General features: G+C 36.5%; 10 protein-coding genes across 13 annotated transcripts; 6 read left to right on the top strand and 4 right to left on the bottom strand.

The window, feature by feature from the left end:
* The first annotated feature begins 11 nt into the window (after positions 1-11).
* LOC17879921 (dynamin-related protein 3A) lies at positions 12-5,842 on the top strand. Of its 2 annotated transcripts, none has more exons than XM_006283073.2 (20): positions 12-587; positions 736-1,018; positions 1,123-1,151; positions 1,259-1,360; positions 1,591-1,659; positions 1,743-1,802; positions 1,992-2,105; positions 2,235-2,283; positions 2,381-2,490; positions 2,979-3,071; positions 3,210-3,302; positions 3,382-3,519; positions 3,708-3,821; positions 3,912-4,007; positions 4,147-4,186; positions 4,319-4,467; positions 4,558-4,704; positions 4,918-4,970; positions 5,052-5,151; positions 5,299-5,842. In XM_006283073.2, exons 1-20 carry the CDS (start codon positions 180-182, stop codon positions 5,470-5,472), a joined length of 2,421 nt encoding a protein of 806 aa, XP_006283135.1. In that variant the 5' UTR covers positions 12-179; the 3' UTR covers positions 5,473-5,842. The 2 variants fall into 2 exon arrangements, with proteins under 2 accessions (XP_006283135.1, XP_023634640.1); XM_023778872.1 differs by having other exon boundaries at positions 3,909-4,007.
* A 385-nt stretch (positions 5,843-6,227) lies between these two features.
* LOC17879165 (cysteine-rich and transmembrane domain-containing protein WIH2) lies at positions 6,228-7,277 on the bottom strand. 2 transcript variants are annotated; one of them, XR_002832967.1, is made up of 3 exons: positions 7,194-7,276; positions 6,729-7,118; positions 6,228-6,528 (listed from the first exon to the last, which is right to left on the bottom strand). XR_002832967.1 is itself a non-coding variant. In XM_006284807.2 (2 exons), exons 1-2 carry the CDS (start codon positions 6,893-6,895, stop codon positions 6,456-6,458), a joined length of 240 nt encoding a protein of 79 aa, XP_006284869.1. In that variant the 5' UTR covers positions 6,896-7,277; the 3' UTR covers positions 6,228-6,455. The 2 variants fall into 2 exon arrangements, 1 of the variants encoding a protein (XP_006284869.1); XM_006284807.2 differs by having other exon boundaries at positions 6,729-7,277.
* Positions 7,278-7,682: 405 nt separating this feature from the next.
* Positions 7,683-8,490, top strand: LOC17880567. The gene has a single exon (XM_023778968.1). The coding sequence runs from the start codon at positions 8,049-8,051 to the stop codon at positions 8,364-8,366; it is 318 nt and encodes a 105-aa protein (XP_023634736.1). The 5' UTR covers positions 7,683-8,048; the 3' UTR covers positions 8,367-8,490.
* On the bottom strand, positions 8,457-10,488 carry LOC17878442 (L-galactose dehydrogenase). Its single transcript, XM_006284051.2, has 5 exons — positions 10,268-10,488; positions 9,804-10,032; positions 9,415-9,714; positions 8,802-8,930; positions 8,457-8,709 (listed from the first exon to the last, which is right to left on the bottom strand). Exons 1-5 carry the CDS (start codon positions 10,447-10,449, stop codon positions 8,578-8,580), a joined length of 972 nt encoding a protein of 323 aa, XP_006284113.1. The 5' UTR covers positions 10,450-10,488; the 3' UTR covers positions 8,457-8,577.
* A 77-nt stretch (positions 10,489-10,565) lies between these two features.
* On the bottom strand, positions 10,566-13,834 carry LOC17878288 (LL-diaminopimelate aminotransferase, chloroplastic). The gene is made up of 10 exons (XM_006285478.2): positions 13,652-13,834; positions 13,227-13,303; positions 12,994-13,061; positions 12,594-12,710; positions 12,289-12,351; positions 11,978-12,082; positions 11,842-11,892; positions 11,419-11,739; positions 11,141-11,347; positions 10,566-11,059 (listed from the first exon to the last, which is right to left on the bottom strand). Exons 1-10 carry the CDS (start codon positions 13,732-13,734, stop codon positions 10,766-10,768), a joined length of 1,386 nt encoding a protein of 461 aa, XP_006285540.1. The 5' UTR covers positions 13,735-13,834; the 3' UTR covers positions 10,566-10,765.
* A 115-nt stretch (positions 13,835-13,949) lies between these two features.
* On the top strand, positions 13,950-15,471 carry LOC17878224. Its single transcript, XM_006285723.2, has 4 exons — positions 13,950-14,056; positions 14,316-14,484; positions 14,691-14,973; positions 15,098-15,471. The coding sequence occupies exons 2-4, from the start codon at positions 14,316-14,318 to the stop codon at positions 15,363-15,365; spliced, it is 720 nt and encodes a 239-aa protein (XP_006285785.1). The 5' UTR covers positions 13,950-14,056; the 3' UTR covers positions 15,366-15,471.
* A 43-nt stretch (positions 15,472-15,514) lies between these two features.
* On the bottom strand, positions 15,515-18,938 carry LOC17880640 (DUF21 domain-containing protein At4g33700). Of its 2 annotated transcripts, XM_006283735.2 has the most exons (11): positions 18,412-18,929; positions 17,779-17,855; positions 17,610-17,693; positions 17,391-17,504; positions 17,211-17,297; positions 16,984-17,123; positions 16,782-16,869; positions 16,578-16,651; positions 16,389-16,504; positions 16,037-16,308; positions 15,515-15,958 (listed from the first exon to the last, which is right to left on the bottom strand). In XM_006283735.2, the coding sequence occupies exons 1-11, from the start codon at positions 18,587-18,589 to the stop codon at positions 15,914-15,916; spliced, it is 1,275 nt and encodes a 424-aa protein (XP_006283797.1). In that variant the 5' UTR covers positions 18,590-18,929; the 3' UTR covers positions 15,515-15,913. The 2 variants fall into 2 exon arrangements, with proteins under 2 accessions (XP_006283797.1, XP_023634735.1); XM_023778967.1 differs by lacking the exons at positions 15,515-15,958; positions 16,037-16,308 and having other exon boundaries at positions 16,394-16,496; positions 18,412-18,938.
* Positions 18,939-21,707: 2,769 nt separating this feature from the next.
* Positions 21,708-22,444, top strand: LOC17880059 (pathogenesis-related protein 1). The gene has a single exon (XM_006286041.2). The coding sequence runs from the start codon at positions 21,746-21,748 to the stop codon at positions 22,247-22,249; it is 504 nt and encodes a 167-aa protein (XP_006286103.1). The 5' UTR covers positions 21,708-21,745; the 3' UTR covers positions 22,250-22,444.
* Positions 22,445-24,322: 1,878 nt separating this feature from the next.
* On the top strand, positions 24,323-25,124 carry LOC17879553 (pathogenesis-related protein 1). Its single transcript, XM_006282910.2, has one exon. The coding sequence runs from the start codon at positions 24,381-24,383 to the stop codon at positions 24,870-24,872; it is 492 nt and encodes a 163-aa protein (XP_006282972.1). The 5' UTR covers positions 24,323-24,380; the 3' UTR covers positions 24,873-25,124.
* Positions 25,125-26,541: 1,417 nt separating this feature from the next.
* LOC17880027 (pathogenesis-related protein 1) lies at positions 26,542-27,220 on the top strand. The gene has a single exon (XM_006285087.2). The coding sequence runs from the start codon at positions 26,563-26,565 to the stop codon at positions 27,082-27,084; it is 522 nt and encodes a 173-aa protein (XP_006285149.1). The 5' UTR covers positions 26,542-26,562; the 3' UTR covers positions 27,085-27,220.
* Positions 27,221-27,556: the final 336 nt, after the last annotated feature.

The raw sequence follows: 27,556 nt of genomic DNA, 5'->3' as shown, positions 1-27,556 counted from the left end.
AAAGACGAAGAAGTTAGCCCTGTGTGTGTCTTCTGTGCGATAGAGTTGAGCACGAAAAAATCTGAGAGTATAAAATTTTTGACCTTCTCTTTCCAGTTTCTTCTCTGGTGCACGAACTCTCTCTACCCAAATTTGCCAAAACCTTAGCCCTTTGATTCATTTTAATCCGATCCCCACCGATGGCTATTGAACAAGTTACCGGTGAGACTCCTCCGTCTACGCCTCCTCCTTCTACGCCTTCTTCCACCACCGCCAAGGCCGCACCGTTGGGATCTTCCGTGATTCCGATTGTTAACAAGCTACAGGACATATTTGCTCAGCTCGGAAGCCAGTCTTCGATCGCGCTTCCTCAGGTTGCTGTCGTTGGAAGCCAGAGCAGTGGCAAGTCTAGCGTCCTTGAAGCACTCGTCGGCCGTGACTTTCTCCCCCGGGGAAATGATATCTGCACCCGTCGTCCTCTTGTTCTCCAGCTCGTCCAGACTAAAAGCCGCTCTAATGGCGGATCCGACGACGAGTGGGGGGAGTTTCGTCACCTTCCTGAAAACACTCGTATCTATGATTTTTCTGAGATTCGTCGAGAAATTGAGGTTTTCTATTTTCTCCCTTTGCTTAATTTCTCTGCTTCGTTTAATACCCTTTTGCCCAGTTGTTTTCTAAGTTTCTTCCTTTTCTTAGCTGCTTGCTTGGACGCATTGACTTTGATGCTTTTAATGTATGAATTCAACATCTTTGTAGGCTGAGACGAATAGATTAGTAGGAGGGAACAAAAATGTAGCAGACAAACAGATTCGTCTTACAATTCATTCACCTAATGTGTTGGATATCACGCTTGTGGATTTGCCTGGTATTACCAAGGTCCCAGTCGGTGACCAGCCATCCGACATTGAGGCACGTATAAGAACCATGATCTTGTCATACATCAAGTTAGATACTTGCTTGATATTGGCTGTTACCCCTGCAAATACCGATTTAGCAAACTCTGATGCCCTTCAAATTGCTAGCAATGCAGATCCTGATGGTAAGTCCTGTTAACACGTCCAATGAGAAAGAATTATTGATTTTTTTATGGGTTGTTTTGAAATTACTCATCGTCCACCGGTTGTGAATCTTTACTCTCTCCAGGTCATAGAACGATAGGTGTAATCACAAAGGTGACTATTCCCAGTCCATCATTTGTTTAGTGTCATTGTACTTTGGCCAAAAAGATAGGCATCCCTATTTATCATGTGTTTTACTTTATCTTTTATCATGTTTTCAGTTGGATATTATGGACAAAGGTACTGATGCTCGAAATCTCCTACTTGGAAATGTTGTTCCTCTTCGACTTGGATATGTGGGAGTTGTAAATCGTTGCCAGGAGGTAAACCTTTTACCCGTGCTTGCTCCAACTATTACCTTATTAATTTGTTTTGCCTAGTGTGGCTCTTCTTTTATGTGACTTGTGTTAACTTACTTATACTTCTGTGCTTAATTTTTTTTTTTCTAATATCATCATTTCAGTGTTATGGTGATAGTTTTTTTTTCCTAGCTTTTCTGGTGTCTATATCTACAGTGTAAAAGTGTTCTTTAATCTTTATATTTTATTAACAGGACATACTGCTCAACCGCACAATCAAGGAAGCACTTGTAGCAGAGGAGAAATTCTTCCGGAGTCGTCCAGTATGATAGCATCATTTTGCTGATCCCTTTCTGATATTCTTGCTACTTTACTGATTATAACAACTTTTTTGGTTCCTATACAGGCTTACCATGGTCTTGCCGATCGTGTGGGTATCCCTCAGCTAGCAAAGAAGTTAAATCAGGTATTTTTTTTGCAGTTTGAGCCTTTGTTTAGTAAGGCATAAGGGAGACACTTTTTCTATGTTGAAATATCTAAGATGGGATGATGTTGGAATGTTGATATCATGTCGTAGATTTCATACCTGGCATTGGTACTTATTCTATCAGAACATGTATAATAGATGCTAGCCTTTCTGTTGCATTTTTTCTAGATCCTCGTTCAACATATCAAGGTTCTGCTTCCGGATTTGAAGTCACGTATAAGTAATGCTTTGGTTGCTACAGCTAAGGAGCATCAAAGCTATGGTGAAATAACAGAATCCAGGGTGTGTATTTTACTGTCCAATTAGTCAAATTTATCGTTTCATCTCTTTGAGGTTTTTATTTTATTTTTAATCTTCCGTAAGTCAAACTTATCGTATTCTGTGGATCTTTACTGTCCTTGAAATTTTTAGGCTGGTCAAGGAGCTCTTCTCCTCAACTTTCTTTCTAAATACTGTGAAGGTAATAGCTGAAGCCGATGTTTTAGTTGAAACTTTGGATATCTGGTATATGTTTCTATGATTAATAGTGAGTCTCATGGATAACCTTTTTTAAACAGCGTACTCTTCATTGCTGGAAGGGAAAAGTGAAGAAATGTCCACGTCTGAGCTCTCTGGAGGAGCAAGAATTCACTATATTTTCCAGTCAATCTTTGTTAAGAGTTTGGAGGTTCGTTTTGACATTCCTTGAGCTTGAACAGGAGTTATAAATTCCCTTTCTTAACTAGCCAATGCTTTCCCTTACTTTTATTGATACACTTATGATCTTTGATGCTCAAGATTCATTTCATTAATATCAATAGAGAAAGTTTACATGTGTGAATGACATTTTATGGAAACGTTTACTGAGTTTAGGCTAGTGATACATCCACATGGAAGTAATGTATTATATATCTGACTCTAAGCTCTTTGTGGCATTGCATTTTTGCTACCAAATGCTTTCTAGAGCGTACTTGTTCCCAGTTTGTATAAACGTTGAGTCCCTACAATGTTGAATTGTCATTTTTATTTTCGAGTATCTGAACAGTTACTTCCTCTTTTCCTTGTCTGCTTGATACTGACCTTTTTCTTTATGTGATCGGTGTATGTTGTCCGAGCTAGATAAAGTAGACTCCTATAAATTTAGACTGATTGACTTTCTTCGCATTGCCTCTTCAGGAGGTTGATCCATGCGAAGACTTGACAGATGATGATATTCGGACAGCAATTCAGAATGCAACTGGGCCGAGATCCGCATTATTTGTACCAGATGTAGGTTTTTTTACATGTTTCAGCATGTGTGGAAGTCACTCTGGTTGTCAGGGCTTTAAGCATACCTATTTTTCCCTACCTTATGCACGTCCCAAAATTTCTAATTACAGTATCTTGATTTTATTCTATTTTGCATAGGTACCCTTTGAAGTTCTTGTTAGGAGGCAGATATCTCGTTTGTTAGATCCTAGCCTTCAGTGCGCTAGGTTCATTTTTGATGAGCTAATAAAGGTGAGGTTTTTTTTGGGTTTGTTGTTGATAAATTATAATTATAATTTCATTTTCTTCATAAATTTAATTGTCTCTACAGATTAGCCATAGATGTATGATGAATGAGTTACAGCGATTTCCAGTCCTGAGAAAGCGCATGGATGAGGTTATTGGGGATTTCCTACGGGAAGGTCTTGAACCCTCAGAAGCAATGATCGGGGATATTATTGATATGGAGGTTTGTATCATGAATTGAAAATCCTTACGATATTTATTTCATTAGCCCAAGATCAATTTTTCAGTTGAGTTTTTGTTTCGAGTATACGGAAGCCTAGACTGATATTTTCTCATGTTGGTTGATTAGGAAACATTTTTCAGTCATGATTGCTTCAATGGTGGTGTTAATTTCTTGAATGCCGTTTGCAGATGGATTACATAAACACCTCACATCCAAATTTTATTGGTGGAACCAAGGCTGTGGAAGTTGCAATGCAACACGTGAAGTCTTCGAGGATTCCCCATCCTGTGGCACGACCAAAAGTATGAAGTACTCTGAGCAGATACACTGAAATTGGTTTTGGTTTTTATTTGCTCTGCAGTGTTTCTTATACATTCAAGTTGATATAGCAGGAAACAGTGGAGCCTGATAGAACATCTTCTTCCGCTAGTCAAGTGAAATCTAGATCTTTTCTCGGCAGGCAAGCTAATGGAATTGTTGCTGATCAGGTATGTCATTCAAATGATGTATAGTTAATTCTGTATATCATCGTGCACTGTGGGCTGTCCCCTTAAGACCCATGAGCAAATTAGTCATTTCCAAGTAAAAGAGTGAATATTTGACACTAAACTCCTGACTTGTTCCTAGGTAGTTGTATCTGCAGATGCTGAAAAAGCTGCACCAGCTGGTAAGGTTTTCCGTCGTGTAATGAATCTCTTGTTATGTTTCAGAAACTCCTTGGACACATATATTGTCTCGATACGCTAATCGCTTATAATTCTGGGTAGATTTTAATTGTGGTTTTATTGATACATGATAGCAAATGCGAGTGATACAAGGTGGGGCATTCCCTCAATTTTCCGAGGGGGTGATACTCGAGCAGTTACTAAAGATAACTTATTAAACAAACCATACAGTGAAGCTGTTGAGGATATGTCTCAGAACTTATCAATGATCTATCTAAAGGAGGTGTGTGTCTCCTGTGCTGTCGTAGATGATTCATATTTGCCAATACATGCTTTTCTATTCAACTTATACTATTTGTTTTGCTTTCTAAAGCCCCCAGCTGTCTTAAGGCCGTCGGAGACCCACTCAGAACAGGAAGCAGTTGAGATTCAGATAACAAAGCTGTTACTGAAATCATACTATGACATTGTAAGGAAGAATATTGAGGATTCGGTACCAAAAGCAATCATGCATTTCCTGGCAAGTACTCTCATCACTTTGTCAAAGTGTTTTCAGTATTTTAGACTTGTACAATATGTCAGCACCTTGATATTTGATTCCTTTTTCATCATCTCTCTTTGAAAAAGTTAAAACGAAAAGCAGTTAGTTGACTTTTGTGCAACATTACCTTGTGGTTAGCTTAAAGTAACAGAACTCTGGAGATGCTGATACTATTTCTTTATAATGCTTCAGGTAAACCACACGAAACGTGAGCTGCATAACGTCTTCATCAAGAAGCTCTACAGGTGATGCATGTGTTATTTTTTTCCTCACATCTGTGTTTTGATTAGTCTCTTAGAACTGACTTGTTGTGTCATCTGGCGCAGGGAGAACTTGTTTGAAGAAATGTTGCAAGAGCCAGAAGAGATAGCAGGTAAACGGAAACGCACCCAGGAGACTCTCCACGTTCTTCAGCAAGCTTACAGGGTATGTTCTCGAGCCAAAACTAATTATCTACATTCAAGTGTCTATGACATCCTTCATTTCAGCAAAAAAAAAAAACTTAAAACTGGTCCTCTCAAGAAATTCGTGTTTGATGTTTGTATAACGATATGGTTTTTGCGGGTTAAACAGACACTAGATGAGTTGCCTCTGGAAGCAGATTCGGTGTCGGCGGGAATGTCAAAACATCAGGAGTTACTGACATCTTCAAAGTATTCAACAAGCAGTTCATACTCAGCGTCTGCCAGTACAACAAGAAGATCGAGAAGAGGAGGAGATCAACACCAAAACGGATACGGATACTAACATGATCCAAATATCGAATATCTCTCGACTGTGATAACGCATTTCATTCATTTAATGGCTCTCTTGAGGTTTTGGTGTTAAATTTATATATGTTGGTCAAATGAAGGATCTATATAGGAAAACTGGCAGTGTGGGTTTTGGAGTCTGCATTGGTTAACTGATAAAGGAGTGAAAGGTGATATATAATTAGTTTTATTATCTGTTTCAAATGCTCCCTGCAACAATAACGGGAAGCAAACTCTTTCACTCCGATTTCTTTACTAAATAAGTTGTATTACCTTATCGGTCCACATGACCTATTTTCTTCTTTCTTTCTTTTATGTGGATCATCAAAGTTTTATATCGACATGACCTTACAAGTTGTAGTCTCTTCACTTTGAATCATAGATTTTCAAAATAGCGCTGGTTAAGAGTTATTATTCATTTTGTTTGGATCAGCGCACTTGCACAATTCGAACCCAATTTTTAAAAGCTTTGATACTCGCTTGCTTTGTCGCTTCTGTAAAAACAATTCGGACAAAAATCCGATCTGTTGTATTGTCTACTGTCTAAAGAGACGTTTTGCATACTCTTTGGTTCAGAAGTGGACACGTCATTTCCCACTTTTCCTGATTTGGATAAAACGCATGCATATCCACCTAGTAGTCTAGTACCACGTATCGAGCACCGTCACAGATCCATGTTTGTTTGAGTTGAATTTTGAAGTTTCCCACAAAACATATTTTCTTTGTCTATAACAAATCAGAAATCAGATATTATATGAATTGTATGGTCTTTACTAATTTATTCATGAACTGCAGAAATTTGTGATACATTATAGTAGATAAGAGACAAGCCTAAGCCTAAAGAGAGAGACAAGAAGAAAGAAAGTAAAGTAGGTCACAGGAATTGCAACAATTATTACATAATTAAACCCCATATCACAAGGTCCGTAATGAATTAGAAAGACATAGTAGAGTGATTTTTATAAAACATTCTTAAAATTAATCAATGCATATAATGGTCGGGTCACAGCAACATTCATCCACCAAGCAGCAACAACACAGAGCCGCTAATCTGCAAACCGAAACACACAGATACATATTACTATCAACAAAACATAGTAATTCATTCGTAAATTCCAAAAAAAAGATCTTTAAAACTCCAAATTAATCTGAACTTATTTCCGACAAGGCTAATCAACTAAACTCCTTAATGCGACAATTAATAACAGAAACAAAATTAAATTAATCTTTAATGAAACGTAAAATACTTACAGTCCTTCAAGAAAACCAGGTTTTCGCTTTGGTGGTGGAGGGGGCGGTGGTGGAGGATAATACTGTGGTGGTACTCCCACCGGCGGCGGAGGACCTTGCGGATAATACTGCGGTGGTGGACCTTGCGGATGTGCCGGGTAAGGATATGCATACTTTGGATCGCTCATATCTTTGGCCAGAAAACTTAAAAACTACTATATATTATTTTAGGTTTTGGAAGAGCAAAAACTTATTAAAAAAAATATAGAAGCAGAGATGAAATAAGAATAGTAGAGTAGAGAGACAAAGAGAACACGGATTTTTGCAATCTTTAGAGCGCAAGTTGTTGACGACGTGTATTTATATTCGCCAAATAGCTTTGTGTAGATAACAAAATTTATTAAAAGTAGCCTGTAATGTAGTTTTTGTTTGGGGTGAGAAATTGTGGAGCCATTGGGAATAAATCTTGAAAAAGTACACACTTACCACGGTGGAATTGTCAAAAAAGAAGTTGTAGGAATCTCTCTCTCTCTCTCTCTCTCTCTCTCTCTCTCTCTCTCTACTTCGGTGGAAGATTCGAGAGGCGAGTGGAAGCATCGATGGGTGAGGTGGTGAGCGAAGCAAAGTGGGGTTTGCTTTTGGAATCTCATATTACAACTTACAACTTAACTTGATTATTCTTCTCTTCTTTATAAAGTGGTTTTTACATTCAGCAATATTCCTCCAAAACATGTTCACACACATGGTTTTCTCCATAGAAAGAATTTAACTTTTTTTTTTCTTTTCAAACCCATGCATGCATCTTCCTCAATTATAATTTGATGAGTTGCGTTATGATGCTTATTGATGATTTTACCGGTTTTATTTTGGCTTACTGCAAAAGTTTAGTTGATCACCATTGATTGTTACAAAATAAACATTTTCACAATCTTTTATTATCACGATATATCTAGTTTAACCCATTTTAAGGTTCATCTTTTCTTAAGTCAGATTTATTTAAAATTATACAGTTAAAAGTCTTTAATTAATATTTGGATATTGTAGTAGTAGTTTTCGGTTTTAGTCCCAAGGCGGCAAGGGCAGCACCACACGGTATTGTCGTCGTCGTCACACATTCTTTATCTTATGATAGCATCGGCACAAGTTAGCCATCGTTTTCAGCGCAAATTAGTAGTGTTGTCAACGTGTCACGAATTGGTTGGTTGTGATTTGGATATAGTTTTATAGAAAACGACTGAAACTTCTGGTTTCAACCTTCCTTGGTCCCAAAGAAACACACACCTACTCCCTTCATTCTTTATCCTCCTCTCCAGTCATATTATTAATACGCATCTAATCTTAATGCAGTCTCATCCAATTTGCACTCATAACCTCTTCTGCTTTTCTCTGAGTTTAACACAGAATTTATATTTATCAATGGCATCATCAGCTGCGATGTTCATGCTCCCCTATCCTCTAATTCAGCAGGTAACAAGAAACAATACTCTGCAGCCGCAAGGACAAGGCCAACCTTCATCGCCGCAGATTGTCGAATGTCTTCTTCCTGCGAGAAACTCGTCCGAAAATTCTGGTCGCTCGAAGTTTAGTCTTTGGCTATTCGGCGATCCCGCTACGTATGACAAGAGGTTCCAAGAAGCTATTGAACTTAGTTGCCTGTGAACGAGATTTTCCATTTTATGCATTTTTCGTAGTTTCCTCCTTTGTGTTTGTATATAAGCATACTGTAACTTCTTCCGTAATCTCACCCTGTGACGTAATCTATATAATAATGGGTTCCATCAAAGATGTTCTGGCTAATTTTGTTTGCTACGATACTTTATTAATCATATCAACGCGAACTTACACAGTAAAAAATAATGACAACGCTGTTTTAGTTCTGATGGATTCCACTTGGCCATGTCAGATTCTTTACAGGCTTGAGAATAGCTTCAACCTCAGACAGTGTTTCTTGATCCATTCCCACACCTTCAAGCTCTGTAACTGCTGCAACGTTTTCTTCTACCTGATTCAGAAACCACAACTTGTTTCATATCTAACTCCAATTTCCAAATAATTATGGTAATTTTTAGACCAGAAAACCAGAAACTTGATAACCTGCGGGACAGAGCTCATCCCAACCAACACCGATGAAATCTCCTTGTTTGCTAAACTGTACTGCAGAGCTAACTTTGTGATCTTCTTACCCTTTGATTTGCAGTGAACAACTGCGGCTTTGCATGCAGACTACACAAGACAATAGAAGCAGCAACGGGTTTTGAATTTCCATAAGTGAGAACAATTTGTTAAGAAAAACATCAGGATCATCCTTTCTTTCTCACTAAATCAAAAAGTAAAATTTCGAACAAACTGAACAGTCCAAAACCTAGAAATTAACTCAAGAGCATTCCCTACTTTCCCAAACTCAAATAAACCACATACCATTCTGCTCATAAATCCTCTACTTATACTTTTATCAAAGACCAGCTAATATGTTAATGCGATTAGGAAATTTCTGAACTCTCTCTAATCCGCATTATGCAGACTTATCATAATTCACAATGTAGTCCAAGTTAAGAAACAGAGGAACTGAGTCTCAAAGTATAGCATTTAAGCCTATCAAAGATGACATGTTTATGCTTGTGAAAATGTCCTAACACTGGCCTATTATACCGTATGTTCCCGTACGAGGGTTATAAAAAAGAATCACATCATTTTAAAAATGCCAAACCTTGAGCTCAGGGGAAGCAGGGTGCCATTCAGGAGGACCTTGTTCTGTGAGAAGACCCATTGCCAATGGAGAAGCACTTATCACACCCACACCTTTACTCTTCAAGTAAGGTAGTAAATCCAGCAACGTTGAATCATTGACGCCGTAGTGACAGTATGATAATATCACATCGACAGCCCCTGGAGGCACTCGATCAAGAACATAAGTGAAAATATTTAATGGAAGACCAGTGATACCAATGAACCTGGCCTTCCCCTCCTGTTTCAGTTTCTGAAGAGCAGGAATTGTTTCACTCACAATCTGACAGCAACGAAAGAACAGTTATATGTAAAGGTATTGATACAAACAATAACTGGAAGTGATCAACCAAGAGAGAGAATGTGGTGGACCTGATCAAGAGACCCGAACTCAATGTCATGGCAATGAAGTATGTCAACATAATCAAGCTGAAGCCTCTCCAAGCTCTCATCGATGCTCTTTCTTACTCTCTCAGGACTGAAATCAAAACCTTCTTCATATCTTCCACATTTGGTCGCCACAATGTAGTCACTTCTAGGGGCTTGTAGAGCTTTCAGTGCCTTACCAAGCATTTTCTCAGAAAGTGTTGCTCCATAGTACCTTCACAATAGAGAAAAAAGCAAATACAGATACATATGAACTTCACCAAAAAATACATATCATTAGAGACTCGCTCAGTTGAAAATTCCGCTATAACACTATTAATTAACTACAGTTCTAATTCTCACATCATCAATTTTGAATCTGAATCCGAGAAATTTCAGGGAAAGAATCAGCAATTAGTTTGGAAAGATGATTGAAAACGTCAACAGAACAGATAGAAGTAAGTGTTTACGGTGAGGTGTCGAAGAAGTTGATGCCGCGTCGGAAAGCCTCGCGCACGGTGGCGACGGCATCGTCTTCGGCGACAGGACCGAAGACACTACCGAGCGGAGAGGCGCCAAAACCCACGGCGCTGACCTTAAGCCCTGTGTTCCCCAAAGGCCGAAGCTCCATTTTAGTCTGAGGAATCGCCATTGTTGAAAGGCTCAACAAAAACTAGTTCTCTCGTTCGGTTGCAATTGCAATTGATGAGAATGCGATAAGACGCCACGTGTATTTGTGATTTATTCACACATGGTGCTCAGTAAGAATAAATTACGAAAACACCTTTCTAAATCGGTTAGATTTTTTTTGTTTTTGTCTCAACATCTACTATGTCTCGATCACTCAGTCAACAATATGATGTCTTTGTGGAGAAAATTGTTACAACTTCAAGAAACAAAGGAGACGAGACGACATTATTTGAACCCAAATCAAGAGTCATAAAAGAGGTTGATGATAACAAGGCTTTTCATTTATAAAGCTGCTTGAATCTTCGACATGCCTCTAAGATGTTCTCTCTGTGACCAAAGGCACTAACTCGAACAAACCCTTCACCACCTGGTCCAAACCCACTTCCTGGAGTTGTAACCACATGAGTCTTCTCCAGAATCTCAGCAAACACATCCCATGAGCTTTGCTTCGGGAAGTGAACCCAAACGTAAGGCGCATTCTTTCCTCCATATACATCGTACCCGAGAGACGTGAATGTCTCGATGATTATGTTTGTGTTTTCTTTATAGAATCCAATCACCTTGTTCATTGCCTGCAATGGTTTTTAAAAAAAAAATGAACTCGTGTGAACTGGTTTAAGTTTCTGAGATTTCTCTTTAGCTAATAAGCTTACCTCAAGTCCTTCTGGGGAAAGGCAAGCAAGAGCACCAGCTTGAGAGAGATTGGAGGCACCATTGAAGCAAGTGCAGACAATTCTATTGAAGTCTTTTGCAACTGGGAAGCCGTCTGAATAGAGTAGCTGCTTTGGGATGACGGTCCAACCAAGTCTAACTCCAGTGAAACCGGCATATTTACTGAACGAAGCTGTCTCCATAGCAACCTGCAAGAGGTTGTGCCCATGAAGATTGAAAAGAATGAAACTTTAAATGTTATAATCAATCGCTATATTACCTCCTCTGCTCCAGGGATTTCGAAAATGGAGCGTGGATTATCATCAGACATGTACATTGCATATGCGGAATCATACACTATTATGGATCCGTTCTTCTTTGCAAATTCAACTAACTGCTTTAGTTGCTCTCTCGTGGCAGCAGCGCCGGTAGGGTTATTTGGGGAACAGAAGAAGATTATATCCGTCCTGCCAACAGTGGATAGGTCGGGAAAGAAGCCATTCTCTGGAGTGCATCTCATGTACTCAATGTTTCCATACTTTTGCACATCAGTGTTAAATTGTCCGGTCTGACCCATAATAACACTGGAGTCAACGTAAGCCTGTATTACCCCAGAAAAACGATTAAACATAGTTAAAAGTTAATATGAAGCAAAATTCGACAAGACTACAACTGCAATTTCATTTTATATCTGCCTAATTACCGGATAAGAAGGATCCTGAACAGCAACTGTAACATTGGAACCAAACATAACCTGCAAGAAATGGATCCAAGAAACAACTGCTCAGCTTTCCTTATCTTGTATCAATTGAGGAAGAACATTCAGGAATAAAACAAACCTGGAGACGTGAGATATCACATTTAGCTCCATCAGAAACAAAAATGTCATCATCCCCTATGCCAAGGCCGCTGTAGAATGATTTTGCAAGAGCAGCTCTAAGTGGCTGTTCAAATGTGTGAAAGCACGGTTTAGTTTAGATAAATCATTTCAGCTTAACAAATGAATCTATAAGAATTTTTCAGACATGAAACAGGTTTAAATCCATCTCTTGAATTCAGTAGCAGTTCAAGACTATCAAAAATAAAATTAAAATGACGTGCAAAAGCATATCATAATGAACCAACCAACAAGGATGAAACGTGCACTGACCTTTGCACCTTGTTCAGCACCATAACCACTGTATCCCTCTATTGTGGACAACTCATGAGCTTTCTGCCATAGAAGAAAACATAATTATTCTTTAGAAATTACATGGTTGAGTACTATAATTTTAAAAAACTATCCTACCAGAACAATTTTTGTTAAGAGTTTTCAGCGCAGGATCATTTCTCTATGGCTAATCCAAATATGGCAAACAGAAAATTATGAAAATGTACTTTTTGGTCAAAATGAACCATAATGCATACTAGGAGTACAGTTAAATCAACTTAAAATATGTTAAGATAAGGAGGTACCTTTGCTATTGCAGAAGTGATGACTTCTGGAATTGGCTCAGTTGTGTCGCCTATTCCAAGACTTATAATTTGTGCATCTGGATATTTCAGCAAGTGTGCAGACCTTCTCCTTGCAATCTGTTTGCATTTTCCAAAAAGAGGAGCATCATATTCAATGAGGATATATTAAACTTACTACACAGGTAATCCAATGGGTATGGCTTATTCATATATCAGATCACTGCAAGCTTTCAAAAGATGATAACTTTGTACCAAAATTTTCTCTGTTGAGAGAGGGAGCAATGCTTATGTTTGATGGATTAAAATTTACTATGGAGTAAAGGCTACTCCTTAAGAAATTCCCAGTAGAAAATATTTCAAATCTTATATAGTATTACCAAGACAGTAACAGGTAACAAACCTCCGGGAATAAGTATCCAGCCTGAAGTTTGGACATGTTTGAATTCCGCGACACGTTCGTCTTATATTCTACATACATAAAAAAGACCAAAACATGTAAGAGATAAATTTGTGAGAAACAGATGAACAGCTAAAAAGAGGATAAAAATCACTAACAAACTAACTATCCTACTAATCATTACAGCAAAAGCAACATAGAGTATGGTTTCAAAGAGCAGGAACGCGAAGAATTACCAATCTTTTCTTGCGGGGTTGCAACGCATTTGCACGTATTGACCGGTTTTGCCATGGGTAAGTAAGCATTTCGAGTTCTGAGAAAGCAAAAGAAAGATCACAAAGCATAAACCAAACTGTGAAGATGGATAAAACACACAATATCAATGATCATAGTGTTGTCATCATAAGCAAATGCACTGTCGTCTTTCCAAACGACAGCATCCAACAATGGCTTAAAAAAAAAAACTCACTTTCGCACTATTTCAATTTAGCAAAACCAAAAGACTAAAATTTAAAAGATAAGCAACCATACGGCAGGAGTGAAAGACGAAACTACGATTACTTTCTAACGATTAGTTTCTAAAAAGTTTGTCTTCATACTCCTAGATTCCTTCTATTAGCAATAAACAGAGAGTAAAGAGAAGAAAAAAAACGAGACGCACCTGAGACTAAAATTTGAAGGAGCTAAGAAAGTGGATGAGGAAGAAGAGATCATCGAAGAAACTAGCTGCTGGGTCGACGACATTTTCCCGCTTCTCACAAGGATTCCACAGGAGAAATTGCAGCAAATGAGTCAACTAAACGTGTTTTGTTTGGGTTTTAATCATGAGAGAGTGGGTGAGACTGTCTACTGATGATGATAAAAGTAAAACTAGGGTTCTTCTTCGGTTTGGTCCTAGAGCAAATCAACCCGGTTTTCCCCGGTTCGGTTTACTATGAAATTCCTCGGGATTCAATTTATTTGATCTGGCTCGGACGACGACTTTGCTGCGTCTGTGGGAAAACGCCGAGGAATTGCAGGATTCCGTGAAGCAGCTATTTGATATCTGAGTAAATTCGATTTCTAGGTAATTAATCTCCTCTTTGATCACATTTCTCGAGCAATTGGGTTCTTGAAAGAACGTTGATTTAGTGGAAGTTCTATGTTTGGGAGGCAATGATTTAGAAGATAGCTTTTTGGTTATCGAATGTATTTTTAGTTGTGGAATTATGATATTCTATCAAGTTATATCGGTTCCATCTTTTGATCTGCCCAGATTGATTTTGATTTGGAGATTTTTTGAAGGTTTATACTTTTTTGTTGTTTTTGGTTTACCGTGGAATTAGATGGATCTGGAAACTGAAAATCGAATAGCTTCGATTCTCTTAAGAGAAGCAGCAGAATTGAGGAGACAAGCTGAGAAAGATGGAGTTCGAGCATATCTTGAGAAGCCTAATGTAAGGCATCGACCTAACTCTAGATTTCTCACCGCTACTGTTCTTGGTGTTCAGCAAGGTATTATCTTTGTTCCTCCTAGACCTGGCCTTCTTTTGGAATCAAATCTAGTTCTTAGGCTTAGATTCTTACTTGGGGTTGAGCTTCCTTATCGTTTATGATGTTTAGCCTGCAGCTTTAACTTTGTATTCTGATATTCAAACATGTGTTTTGAGATTCCAGTGGTACGTTATGATCTAAAATTGTGTATTCTTTGTGCCATACAGCAAACAAAGCTTTAGAAACCAATGAGATGTGGAATCTTCGGAGTAAAGAGATTGAGTTTGATGAGAGGCTCAAACGAAAATCTAGAGAGGAGAGCAGCAGTGGTCAAAGTGAGCACAACAATAGGAGAGGTTTTGTTAAGAGATGCACTTCACTTGATGAGAATGTTACTTCTAGTTTATCGACATCACCATCAAGCCAGAACAGAAACAAACGATGGCAATCGGAAAATGATAATGATGAAGGCTTAGGAGATGTCAACGGTGAGAATTTTCGCCAGTCAAGGTATTTCCTTTTAACTCAATCTAGATAGTATATGCTGCCTCATTATATCCTTTACTATTATGAAACCAACTGCGATCGGCTTTTGTTCATAAAACTTGTGATTCTGGTTTATCATTTATGATAGGGTCAATCGTGGCAGAGGCATTGTTGGTCCTAGGATGGATGAAACATTCCCTTGTCTTCCTGTCGCAGAATTTTCAAGAACTTCTGATACAGGAGATCGGAAGCTAGTACCTAAGCCAGAGCGATCGCCTTTATTGAAATGCCGAACGGATTCTTCTGAGGAGGAGGTTCACGAACGTGCTCACAGGAAAAGAAAGGAGCATAAGAAGAAACACAAGTCAAAAGAGAAGAAAAGGGATAGGAAGAAGAGGAAATATTGTAGGGACTAGATCTTTTCCAGACAAAAAATGCCTTTACACCGGCAATGATGTTGTGTTTACTAATATGATCATATATTATTAATTCTAGTATTAACGATTACGTCTCGAAACCATATAAGAAGTTCCCATTCATGCCTTTTCTGGTACATAAGTAACAAAGTTTGAAAGTTGGAAATAAAGATAAAAGTTGAAGACAGATGTGTTCTTTAATAACATAGAAAAGAGATCAACCAGTTCAACGTTGGTCTCTGGCAGAGAATGAACCAACGTAGTAGGTCAGAATTTGTACGAAGTCGTAAGCAGAGACAACTCTCGGTGCAGCCAGGGGGTTTGGATTTGGTAAAGGTCCACTGAAGCAAGGAGAGTAAAATTAAAATCTCTTACAGACTAATGATATATAGCAAGAAAAAATCATCTTGAAACCATAGACAAAGATGATGTTCATGCCTATATTGATGATACACATTGGCCGGACAAGTGGAAGTATGAAAGTTGAAAACAAAGACTAAAGTTTTCGACATTCATAACCAGTTCAGTGGTCATCAAATGTGTCTGTGTCAGGAGTCTTCAAAATGGTGATCAGTTTCGTCAAAGATCTCTTCCTGCAACCACATGCCCAAGAATAAATAGTCAGTAAAACATGATTTTTTGGTAGCTAACTTATATATAAGATTCCTAACCTGCAGAAGTTCTTCAATGACATCCTCCATTGTAATGATTCCGACAGCTTCTTCTTCCTCAGCAAGTTTAGGCAGCGGATTTCCATTCAACTGCAGGATGTCGGCATCATTGTCTTTTGACCATTTCTTGGTCTTTGACCCTCCTTTAAACGAACTTGCTCGATTAGGAAAGCTCTTCCACTTTTGAAGCGATCTTTTTGTCCTTAACATTCTCTCCTGAGGTGTAGGAGTTCCCTCACTATCCAAATCCACTCGGACTTCCTTAACACTCCCTATTAAAAGCCCAAATCAAAGATGCTCAAAACTTGAAACTCAGCAAGGCAATGTTTTGTCGACTAATGAAACAGTTTACCATTTTTAGAAGGTAATGGGTGAATCTTGTCGCACTGTCTCACAACAACAGCCATGTGGCTGAGTCCTTTCTGGAATTCGTTCAATATATCATATAAAGGCAAGATTTCTGGAACTCTAAAACAAAGTAAGAAATCAGCTTTTGAAGCACGTTCAGCGGGTTTAAATTGCTAAGAATCGGAAATTTCACCTTGGAATCCGTCTTATTGTGACATTCTTGACAGGTATTTCTTCATCTGGGTTGATAGTCAATAAGTTCTTTACCTGACGATATTAGTTATGAATGGTTAGAACTGCAAACAGAATAGTCATCTGGAATCCGTCTTATTGGTGAACATGACTTTAGCGAGAACCGAGTCAAATTGTGGAAGTAATGCCTGAGACTGGGAGTTACCAGAACAAGACCGATGATGTTAGTTGGTTGCTCATAGTATACTGGAACTCTGCTATGCCCTTTCTCAAGAATCAAGTTCATCAAATCTCTATACCAAAAGAGCAAAGAAGTAAAATAAACAAAATTAGAAATAAGAAGAATACAGACTCTAGGCAAGTGTGCTTCTAATATGATGGTTCTCAGAAAAATCACAAAACAAAACCTGTCTAGTTTGGCATTGATATCAATCACAAAGATATCAGATATTGGTGTCATTGCATCTTTGACCATTTTCTCAGACAGTTCAAGAGCTCCTGCAATGATTGTCGTTTCATCATGAGTCAGCTCTCCACCCTTTCCAGCCTGAAAGAAACAAAATACTAAACAACATGACATAGATACAAGGAATGCGGAAAACTTTTCAATCTTGAAGATGGGATCAATGCATACCTCATTTCCATGAAAATCCACAAGTGTTTTCAGCTCAGCTCTTCGAAAGAGTGCTGCACGACGATGACCCAATAGAAAGTCCAGCAGCTGGATAAATGAAAGAGAAACAAAACTTTTTAAAACAAAGAGCATGATGGTTTGGGGCATTGACTCCAGCAGAGATTGGTCAAGTGTTCTTACCTTGCTAATTGGCCATGCAACTGGTAAGCAAACAAAGACTAGGACACGGACAAACGGAGCCACTGTAGCACCAATCGCTAAACCATAACGTGAACAGATTGACTGTGGTATAATCTGCAATTGCAGCAAAGCCAACAATCAGATATGTACATGAAAGTGATTAAAAATGCTCAGAGACTGTTTTCCCCTAATGGATATAACAGGAAAGGCTAATCTTACCTCACCAAAGAGAAGAATCAATGTAACTGAAATCAAAATGGCACCCCATGCCGGCACAAGAGCATCAAGAAAAATGGGAAGCGTCTGAAAAGATAAATCATTACTAATATCAAACAACATTCTCAAAACCTACGAATCACAGTGGCTAAGGGAGAAGTTTAATCATTACCTCCATAGCAGCTGCGTTGCATATGAGTAAAGTGACAAGCAATAGATGCTGATTCTTTACCACTGGCAATATCTTTGCTGCAGAAAACAAAAAAAAAAAAAAAAAAACAACTCTGGTCATCATTAACAGAGAGAGACAGAGCCTAAAAAGACATGAAATTCGATCAAATTTGATAATGCAATCACTGGAACAAAGCAGACTGCTCACAACAAAAACAATTGAATCATCGATAACATAACAAACAGCTATTAATTCATCAAGTTTGGAGATTCTGTACAAAAAAAACTGATAAAAAGGGTATTCTAGTCTTGATTAGTAAAGTTAGGATAAGACCAAAATCTTCAGCACTCACCAGTATAATGAATTCACACGCAGCAACTGAATATTACAGAAACCAAACTCTACCTAAATTGAAACACAGATGCTTCTGGGAAGTTAATCAAAACGCCCAATCGATGAACTAACTATAACTAATAAACAAATTCGAATATGAACATCGCAAATAAATAAAAAAGATCCTCGCCACTTCTAATTACACACGTGTAATTTGCAATTAGGGAGAGAAACAACAAAACGGTAGAAAGAAAACTTGAAAAGAGAGTGGAGCAAAAAGAGGGAACAAAAGTGTTTTACCAGCATATTTGCGATATTGGGGTGTACCGGATTTAGCAAGAACTTCAAGATCAACGAGACTCATAGACATAAGACCCAGTGTTAAACCAGACATGAGTCCAGCGAACAAGACAAGAAACGCAATCACAGCTACACGCATAAAGAAGTCTGGGTCGCAACATTGAGACTCCATCCCCATCAAAAAATCTCCAATTTAAGAATACCCAAAAGCTCAAGAAATCAGAAAAAACACTTAAACCCCCTAGGCTAGGCTCACTCACAGACTTGACATCTTCTCTCCAGCTCCAATTATTAAAAAAAAACTTTCTTCTTCAAAAAAACAGAATACGAACCGTCTCGGTCTCAGTTAGTAATCAGTTTTAACCACAAAAGAGAAGAGACTATAAAAGTTGAAGCTTCAGAAAAATATCTCTTCTGATAAAAGAAAGAGAAACAAAAAAAAAAAAAAAAATCTTTTGTGAGTATTTCAATATAAGTTGGCAGAGAAATCAAAGCAATTACGGAGATGATAAAAGAAAACACAGCAGAAGCTCGTGCGGTGGAGATTCCCACTGGTGATATATACACAGGGCGTGGCAATTAGATGCATAAATGACAATAGTAACCCGTATGTGTTACCCGGTGCACTATTAGATGAGCAAGGGTGTTTATGTAATTTAAGCTTCGTGTCTCTTTTATTACTGTTTTGATGCTGACGCAGCAAAATTAAGTAGCTGGGTGGTTTCCCGCTACGTAGATGATTTCGATCCGATACGGATCTTCGCCAGAACACTTTTTGTGTGTCGTCGTCAAAACTGAAACTGTTTTCTAGTAGTAGCTTCCTTTTATATATGTAATGGAGTATATATTAGTAACATTTGTTATTATTATTGTTTTTTTTTCTTAGAATGAATGGCTGATGTAGTGTCCTTTTCACAGTATTTATGTATTATCATTATCAAAAAGTATATATTACCAAGAAAACTATTTTATCTTTTTCCACACCCTATATTTTGGTAGTTACGTGCATACTATATGAAGAAGAGAAAGCTTTCATTATGAGTTACTTTTTAGGTCGGCAAAATCATTTCGTTTGTTTTTAAGACTCGTGGGCCTTGCATTTCTTTTAGCGATCTCACGTCCACTTTCTCGTCGTCAGGGTATGTGAAAACTCCACTATGTACCAAAAAAAAAAAAATATTATAATATATGTACGTGTGTCTAACAATATGGTTCCAGAATCCGCAAAAAAAAAAAAACATTAGCTAAAAGCATTGATATTGTAGAAACTACAAGAATCTTTTTTTTTTGGTAAAATGTTAAGTAAACTAGAATAATCTTTAGAGTACAGAACAAAACAAAATAACAATGTGTTATCAAAAACTGATATACTTAGATCCAGATCCGGTATTTATATGATTATACCTAGCTAATAGGTTCGGACCCGCGCTACATCGCGGAGGAAATAATTACATATATATAATTTTAACGGATTGTAATATGTTATATTTTAATTTTGTTAGAGTGCAGTCGATTACGGTAAATCGTATATTTGTATAATAAGTTTAAATAAAATAATAAAGGAAAGAGCGAGTAAATAATCATATACTGAGTTTTTATACAATTAAAAACACGGTGAAAATTTAACAGCACGAAATAATATTTGTCGATAAATTATTCATTTTGACCATTTTTTTAGTAAAAATAGGAATATACGTAAAATTACATATTACAATATATTTTTTGAAAGTCCAACTCGTAACAGAATTCATTTTGTAAAAAAACATTATTCGTAACTCGCTTTATCATTATATTCCAACCCGTAACATAGTTTGATATATAATATATTTTATCAATAAAAATTATATCTCGAAAATTACATTTATGTCTTCAAAAAAATATTTCCATATTTTAAATTCTAAAAGTTTTATGTATTTGAACCTTTTATTTATAATATTTTGAAACTATTTGAAATTTTAAATATGCTCATGTAACAATGATTTAATATTGGTCATATTTATAATGATTTTAACCGAGTGTAGTTGAGTATTATATGTCTGTTTTGAAAAATTCAAATTGAAACATATGCAAAAAAAAGTTAAATTTTATTAAATATGTATACTATATAGTATAATATCATAAATTAAAAATAATATCAAATAAAAGTGAAAGAAGAATAATATTTTTTAAATAGATTGTATTTAATTACTTAGAGAAATATTAGTAAATTCTATAATTAGTTATGGAAATAATACAATCCTAAAATTAGATTTGGAAAGTATCCGGTGTATGTATCCAAACCCATTAATCTATCCAATTACAAATTTCGGGTAACTTTTTGAAATTGACCCGATCCGGAAACATTTTTTGTACTTCTCTTTTACTAATATAGGGATATGTTGGACAAGATCGGATTCCATATATTTTGTACGATGAATCACATCCATTTTGATTCTATGTAGTACGATGATATAACCATTATTCGGTTTTTTTTTGTAATTTGTTTTTCGGAAGTATATAAAAGTATTTTTTTTCCTTGTTTCATAGAGATGTAATCTTTAGTATTTGATGTACTCTTAACAATTACAGATATATATATATATATAGAGTTTAAAAGTTTGAATACAGCGCACGATGAATCAAAGATTATGTATTTTTGTTTGAAGAGATACTTACTCATCATTGATGTCTATATGACCAATCTAAACAATGGCAAATGGTTTGATTCTAAAAAAGAAGATAATCGATCAAATCCTATATGATCATCAGGTCACATGATAAGAACCACCAGTTTCACGATGAAATGCCATTTTATATAATAAGGCATAATATATCATCGCCATGCATTCACCTGACCTAGTAAAAGTCATAGCAATCAACTATCATAAAACATATATATTATTTAGAGGTTAATATGTGGAACGGAATTGTATATTCTAATGATTTGTTTTTTTTTTCTTCTTCAAATTTTCTCCTGAATAATAATAAACTAAAAGCCTACAAACGTATATGGAAAGATTTGAAGAAATTGTCTTTCATTTTTATACTGTAAAAAATTGTTTCAGTCAAAATCATTGTTTTTAATTTATTTACAAAGGGGCAATTTGAAGGTTATCAGCTGACCTCTTCGCCTAATTGACTTGGTAAAAGAGATTTTTATATATAAAAAAAAAAACAATTGCTACAAGTACTAGCTCGTACGTTAACGTTGGTAAAAAAATATATCGCAACTGTTATTACTTGTACGTAATAAAATACTTATTTGACAACGTAAACTCTATATAAATCCACGTCTCGAACCCATCATACACAACACAAAGTAAAAAAAAACTCATAGAGAAACTAAGAAAAATAAATGAAGATGGTTAACTCTTCCCAAACCCTAATACTCGTGGTGGTAGCTCTTGTCCTAGCTTTTGCAGCAGTTCCTATGAAAGCCCAAGACCGGCCACAAGACTACCTCGATGTGCACAACCGTGCTCGAGACAACGTTGGTGTGCGTCATATAAAATGGCATGCGGATGTGGCGGAATACGCCCGACGATATGCTCAGAAAAGGCGTGGTGACTGTCGTCTTGTTCACTCAGACTCAGGCGGGCGTTACGGTGAAAACTTGGCATGGAGCAGTGGTGATATGTCCGGAGCTGCCGCAGTGAGATTGTGGGTCGACGAGAAGCCTGACTACTTCTACAGTTCGAACACGTGTCGTGCTGGAAAACAGTGTGGACATTATACTCAAGTTGTGTGGAGAAACACGGAGTATGTTGGGTGTGCCAAAGTCAAGTGTGACAATGGTGGAACCTTTGTGACTTGCAACTACTTTCGTCCTGGTAATATTAGGGGCCGTTGGCCTTATTAATTAAGTATATGTATCGCAGATGAATACATGTAAGTACTTGTCCATAGTGGACGTGCGTTTCTGTAATTTCAATAAATGATCATCATCACAGGATATGGTGATTCCTTTCTGTGTATATATATATGGTTTGTATGATATGTTGTGACGAAATAATACGTTTTCTGGTGCTTAAAATTCGTGCTGTCGCTAAAGTATGTCACAACGTGAGTTCTTGATCCTTCTATGGGGTAGCGGACTAGCAGCTTGGGGCCATATTTTATATAACCAATATTATTATAACTGAGATTTTTTTTGCTATTTAAGACTTTTTAAGTCATCAGTTGTGGCTAACCGTGATGTTGAAAATGCTGTAAAAAAATACAATTGTTATCGATATCTTAATTATAATCTCATAACGAATTCTTCGACCCAGGACCTTAATTATTAAATTGTGGTTTTCCATATTGTCATGTTTAGGGTTCGATCGTATCTAATTTTCGTGTAATATATTTGTATGTTAATGCTATGCTTATAAATGTTGGAAAAGATTGTTTTTAATGGCTAAATAAAGTTCAGAAACATTTTGACAATTGTTTTTCGAAATCTATTATCAATTTGAGCGACTTTATTCCTTATGATTGATTACTCATAACCCAATAAACGATAGTTACTTCTCTTAACGTTGTGGAGTATCGTTTTAAAAAAAATTGAAAGTTTATGCGTCTAGGTTTATCCACACAAGTAATTAACACAACGTGTCCACACTTTTACTTTTGTTTATTTTGTTTATATTCAACAACTTTTGTTTTCAACAATTTAACATCTCTTTTGCTTCCAGAATGAGTGAATGACTAACTGTAACCCAAAGTGCATGGGGAGATGATAACATCAAGTCCAATAATAAATAGAAAAAAGTACAATAATTTGATAGATTTTCCTCTCACTACTAATTGAGTTTGAGACATTAATTAAAAAAAAAAAAAAAAAAACCTAAAACCACGTCCGGTAATTTCAATCAAAACTTATAAATTGAAATTATATAGAAGAAGTGAAATCTATGACACTGTTTTTTACAAAAAAAAAAAAAAAGACATACGTATGTAGTTACTAGTTAGTATCGAATCTCTTTGAAGTCGTCCAATATATTAACTAAGATTATAAAAGGAATAGTAGATTGTGTGCATATCGTTGATATTAAATGGCCATCTTGCAAATAGAAAAAAAGATTTTAATGAACAGCCATCACAAACTAGATTAAAAAATTCGTGATGACTATATATTATATAGATTGTTTAGCCATATATGCATCCTAGGTCGATAGAAATTAAGAAATAAAAGTTAGAGATGTGAAACTCCAACAACTACATGCATCTTCCAAAACTTTATCTCCAAGCTAGGTATAACTAAAAAATCGAATGATATCGTTTCAATTTTTTTCCTCGATTTTTTTTGTCGTCGTCCTAAGTTCCTAACCTAGTTTATTAATTTCGCGTTATATCCACATCTTCAAAATAATCACTCATTTCACCATTAACATCTTTTATATATAAACATGACAATTTACAGAGACAACACCTGACGGATCAAATTTATAACTTTCTATGTATGGATGATCCAATCCATGACAAACACCAGCATAGTAGCATGTCAAATAACTCTATCTACAAGACTACAACTAAAACGTACATGTCTGGGATTCGAAACTCTAAGACATACTCTTTTTTTTCGTCTCTAAGACAATACATAATTAATCTATATTTTATACTAATTAATCATACGTACGTAGCCAAATAGTGGTAGTTAACCATCTAAACTTAGAATGCAAATCCTCGCATATAAGAATTGATACTCACTAATTAATGATCACGTCAATGAATATGGCGTACGTAGCTACGAAATAATTACACAGTTAAACAATTGGCCTACTGTTTATTAAATAGAAGCATACGTTTCTAACTACTAATTTGTAAAAAAATATATTGTATTTTCATCGTAAACAAATTAACATTATAAAAAATGACAAGTGCTTGTTTCGAAATTATAAAACGTTCAACAAGTATTCGTACAAAACTACTATATAAAGTATTGATTCTTCACCTCAAATACCCACAAAAACTCAAAAAGCCTCAAAAAACGAAAGAACAAAAAAAAGATGAAAGTCTTAAACTCATCTCAAAACCTATTCTTGGCCATAACTTTTTTCCTTGTTCTCGTCGTTCATCTAAAAGCCCAAGACAGACCTCGAGACTTTTTGGAAGCTCACAACCGGGCAAGAGCCGAGGTTGGGGTTGGTCCCCTAAGATGGGACGAAGAGGTGGCAGCTTACGCCCGTAACTATGCGAACGAGCGTAAAGGTGACTGCGTTATGAAACACTCGAGCGGGCCTTATGGAGAGAACATCGCATGGAGCAGCGGTAGCATGACAGGCGTTGCAGCGGTTGACATGTGGGTGGGGGAACAATCTGACTACGACTATGATTCCAACACATGTGCTTGGGACAAACAGTGTGGCCACTATACTCAGGTTGTGTGGAGAAACACGGAGAAGTTAGGGTGTGCGAAAGTGAGATGCAAGAATGGTCAAACCTTCATCACTTGCAACTACGATCCTCCCGGTAACTGGGTTGGCGAGTGGCCTTTCTAAAAAATAAAAACACTCCATTTCAATGTTTACGTTATTTATATACATGTATGTATTATATTTCCTTGCTGTTCAGTTTTACCAATCATCGATCGTCAGCTAATAAAGATTGGTTTGTCCGGTCCGGTCCGGTCCTCTTTGTACCATATGTATACGTGGATTTTTGTAATCTAATAAAACAATGCAGTCCTACGGCTTGTGCACTTGCTTTAATTTGTTTGCTATATATATATGAAAATCTCCTCTCACTTTCTATGTATATACACAACACATTACACACATAATAAAATTTATATCACAACGTAAGCTCACGATCAGGAAAAAAACTGATATGTTATTTAACTAAAATATTAATCGAATCCCTTGCTTTTTATCTCGATATAAGGTCGAACATGAAGCTGATTCGTTTAATTCATCCTAGAAACTTAGATTCATTGTTAGCAAAATACATAGATTGTATGTTACTGTTACCACCCCCTTTTAGTCTCTTCGATTTTATTGTATAGTATTTATTTAGATATGGTGACTTTATATTCGGAAGATAAGTTACTGAGGAATTATGTGAATTGTAAACAACATTAAATTACACGGCAAGACTTAAATTTGCTGTAATGATATAAGATTTCCACATCGACATCGTTTGAAAGTGCATAGATCATCCGGCTGCTTTGGCAAGGAGGCTGCGCACTAAACGTTGACTGCTGTAAGTTTACTCAACACATTTGTGATTGAATATAGAGGAATATGCCAAGGGTTTTTAATCCGTGAGCTAATCTTTTTGAAAATGATTTTTCACCAACCATAATTTTGGTTTGGACATATATTATATACTTTGGCTATAGATGAATAACGAAGTCAACTTTTTAAACCTATCGGAATCAGAAGCTATTATCGCATCTTTTAAGATTTACCATGAAAACTTTAGATATATATATATTAAACCATCTCTTTATGTGTTGGATTTTTAATTTATATTATAGTTCAACAGATACATATATATGTACATCACGGAGACGAAATTAAATTATATATTCGCGAATATATATCCTCTTCTGTAATTTTTTTTATCTATCATGCATGAAATTTTTTTCCTTACCATGACTTAAGTGCTATATGCGCTAGGGTCTAGGCCTGAAGGGTTGATCAGCTCTGCTCCGCTACCATCTAAATAGTAATAAATAGTATGTAGTAAACGATTGAACCAACCATATTATTTCATAGCTATCCAAGAAGCGATGAATTTGTTAACTTCATTACATTTCTTTATTGACCGATTGAAAGAAGAAAAAACACAAGTCAAAATTTTAGAAATAATTATATCTGATCCATAGCCGAAACCAATAATTTTAAAGATCTTATTCCACCACCCTTTAGCCGACCAATATATATACTTTTATGATTTTATCACTAATTCACTATCAGGCAGCTCAACAAAATGCCATTTTTTTTTTTTTGCATACCTACAACCCTAATAACGTGCGTACATCTTTCGAATCAATGTTTAGAAGCATTTAATCTTTAAATATAGTTTCTAATCGGATTTACTTCAGAACGTGACACCAACTAGGCCATAAATTATAATTTATGTACATTATATATAACTTTCTGTGAGTAGCCGTCAAATACACTAGAGATTCATCTCATTACTATTTTTGTTCCATACATTTTAGAAGACAAAAGAAAAGTCATAAAAATGTTTCAGAAGGTTGCTATTGAAACTTTGATTCTTGTACTTCTCATCAACTACTTGACCCAAATCGATGTTTCTTTAGCACAATACTCTGAGTACCCGCAGCAGTCCCATGACTCTCCTGACAGCTACCTCAGACCCCATAACGCAGCCCGAGCGGCGGTCAGAGTCAAGCCCCTGAGATGGGACTTTGGTATAGCCACTGTGGCTCAGGACTACGCAAACCAACTAGCTGCCGGTCCTTGTAGTCTCGAACATTCCTCTGGACCATATGGTGAGAATCTTGCATATGGCAGTGGAGACATGTCGGCGGCTCAGGCTGTCGCGATGTGGGTAGATGAGAAGTCGTATTATGATTTTTACTCAAACTCATGCCACGGTCCGGCTTGTGGACACTACACTCAGGTTGTGTGGCGTGGCTCAGCTCGGCTCGGTTGTGGTAAGGCTAAATGTAGTAACGGTGCAAGTATTGTTGTGTGTAACTATGACCCTGCAGGCAATTTTATTGGAGCTAAACCATATTGATTACAAATTCAATCGTTGATTGTGTGTAAAGATTGTTGTATTAATTACCTTTTTGTTTATTTTGAGAATTCAGGACATGAAAAGTTGTCTACATGTAATTACAAAAATGTTAAAACGACTTTCATTTTTGAGTGATACGAAAAAAAAAGACTTTCCATAATCCTATGAGTTTGCCGTGGTTAAGCTCTAAAGAGGGATATAAATACATGTTTGAAATATTATATCTCATCATCCTCATTGTATGTTCTTTAATTTCTCTAGATTTACTTTACTTAAGAATTTTAAATAAAAAGTTAGCTTCTTACAAAATAGTACAATACAGCAAATTTTTCATCGAATATATAACTTACCTCAATTTTGAAATTAGAAACCCTTCATGTTGGGAATAACCATGTTAATATATGTTACTATATGCCATTTAGAAAGTTTCAGTGTTTTAGACCGTGCAGGACCTACCTCTTTAAAGCATACC

Source organism: Capsella rubella, unplaced genomic scaffold (assembly GCF_000375325.1).
Source record: "Capsella rubella cultivar Monte Gargano unplaced genomic scaffold, Caprub1_0 scaffold_7, whole genome shotgun sequence".
NCBI classification, from domain to species: Eukaryota; Viridiplantae; Streptophyta; class Magnoliopsida; order Brassicales; family Brassicaceae; genus Capsella; species Capsella rubella.
This window is presented reverse-complemented; position numbering and strand designations above follow the sequence as displayed.

Bases quoted from the DNA above. Each gene is read 5' to 3' on its own strand.
- LOC17879553 (XM_006282910.2), top strand. From the start codon at position 24,381: ATGAAAGTCTTAAACTCATCTCAAAACCTATTCTTGGCCATAACTTTT.
- LOC17878442 (XM_006284051.2), bottom strand. From the start codon at position 10,449: ATGGCGATTCCTCAGACTAAAATGGAGCTTCGGCCTTTGGGGAACACA. The intron at 10,033-10,267 runs GTAAACACTTAC...TCTATTGTGAAG, and splicing joins AACTTCTTCGACACCTCACC to GTACTATGGAGCAACACTTT. The intron at 8,931-9,414 runs GTTTGGCATTTT...TGTCTTGTGTAG, and splicing joins CTGCTTCCCCTGAGCTCAAG to TCTGCATGCAAAGCCGCAGT.
- LOC17880640 (XM_006283735.2), bottom strand. From the start codon at position 18,589: ATGGGGATGGAGTCTCAATGTTGCGACCCAGACTTCTTTATGCGTGTA. The intron at 17,694-17,778 runs GTAATGATTAAA...TTATCTTTTCAG, and splicing joins GCAACGCAGCTGCTATGGAG to ACGCTTCCCATTTTTCTTGA. The intron at 17,124-17,210 runs GTATGCATTGAT...TGTTTCTTTCAG, and splicing joins TGGATTTTCATGGAAATGAG to GCTGGAAAGGGTGGAGAGCT.
- LOC17879921 (XM_023778872.1), top strand. From the start codon at position 180: ATGGCTATTGAACAAGTTACCGGTGAGACTCCTCCGTCTACGCCTCCT. The intron at 4,187-4,318 runs GTAAGGTTTTCC...GATACATGATAG, and splicing joins TGAAAAAGCTGCACCAGCTG to CAAATGCGAGTGATACAAGG. The intron at 4,468-4,557 runs GTGTGTGTCTCC...TGCTTTCTAAAG, and splicing joins CAATGATCTATCTAAAGGAG to CCCCCAGCTGTCTTAAGGCC.
- LOC17880059 (XM_006286041.2), top strand. From the start codon at position 21,746: ATGAAGATGGTTAACTCTTCCCAAACCCTAATACTCGTGGTGGTAGCT.
- LOC17880027 (XM_006285087.2), top strand. From the start codon at position 26,563: ATGTTTCAGAAGGTTGCTATTGAAACTTTGATTCTTGTACTTCTCATC.
- LOC17880567 (XM_023778968.1), top strand. From the start codon at position 8,049: ATGCAGTCTCATCCAATTTGCACTCATAACCTCTTCTGCTTTTCTCTG.
- LOC17879165 (XM_006284807.2), bottom strand. From the start codon at position 6,895: ATGAGCGATCCAAAGTATGCATATCCTTACCCGGCACATCCGCAAGGT. The intron at 6,529-6,728 runs GTAAGTATTTTA...TTCGGTTTGCAG, and splicing joins CCTGGTTTTCTTGAAGGACT to ATTAGCGGCTCTGTGTTGTT.
- LOC17878288 (XM_006285478.2), bottom strand. From the start codon at position 13,734: ATGTCGTCGACCCAGCAGCTAGTTTCTTCGATGATCTCTTCTTCCTCA. The intron at 11,893-11,977 runs GTTTGTTTTATT...CATTTCTTGCAG, and splicing joins GTGATATCTCACGTCTCCAG to GTTATGTTTGGTTCCAATGT. The intron at 11,060-11,140 runs GTAAGCTTATTA...AAACCATTGCAG, and splicing joins TTTCCCCAGAAGGACTTGAG to GCAATGAACAAGGTGATTGG.
- LOC17878224 (XM_006285723.2), top strand. From the start codon at position 14,316: ATGGATCTGGAAACTGAAAATCGAATAGCTTCGATTCTCTTAAGAGAA. The intron at 14,485-14,690 runs GTATTATCTTTG...TGTGCCATACAG, and splicing joins TGTTCTTGGTGTTCAGCAAG to CAAACAAAGCTTTAGAAACC. The intron at 14,974-15,097 runs GTATTTCCTTTT...CATTTATGATAG, and splicing joins GAGAATTTTCGCCAGTCAAG to GGTCAATCGTGGCAGAGGCA.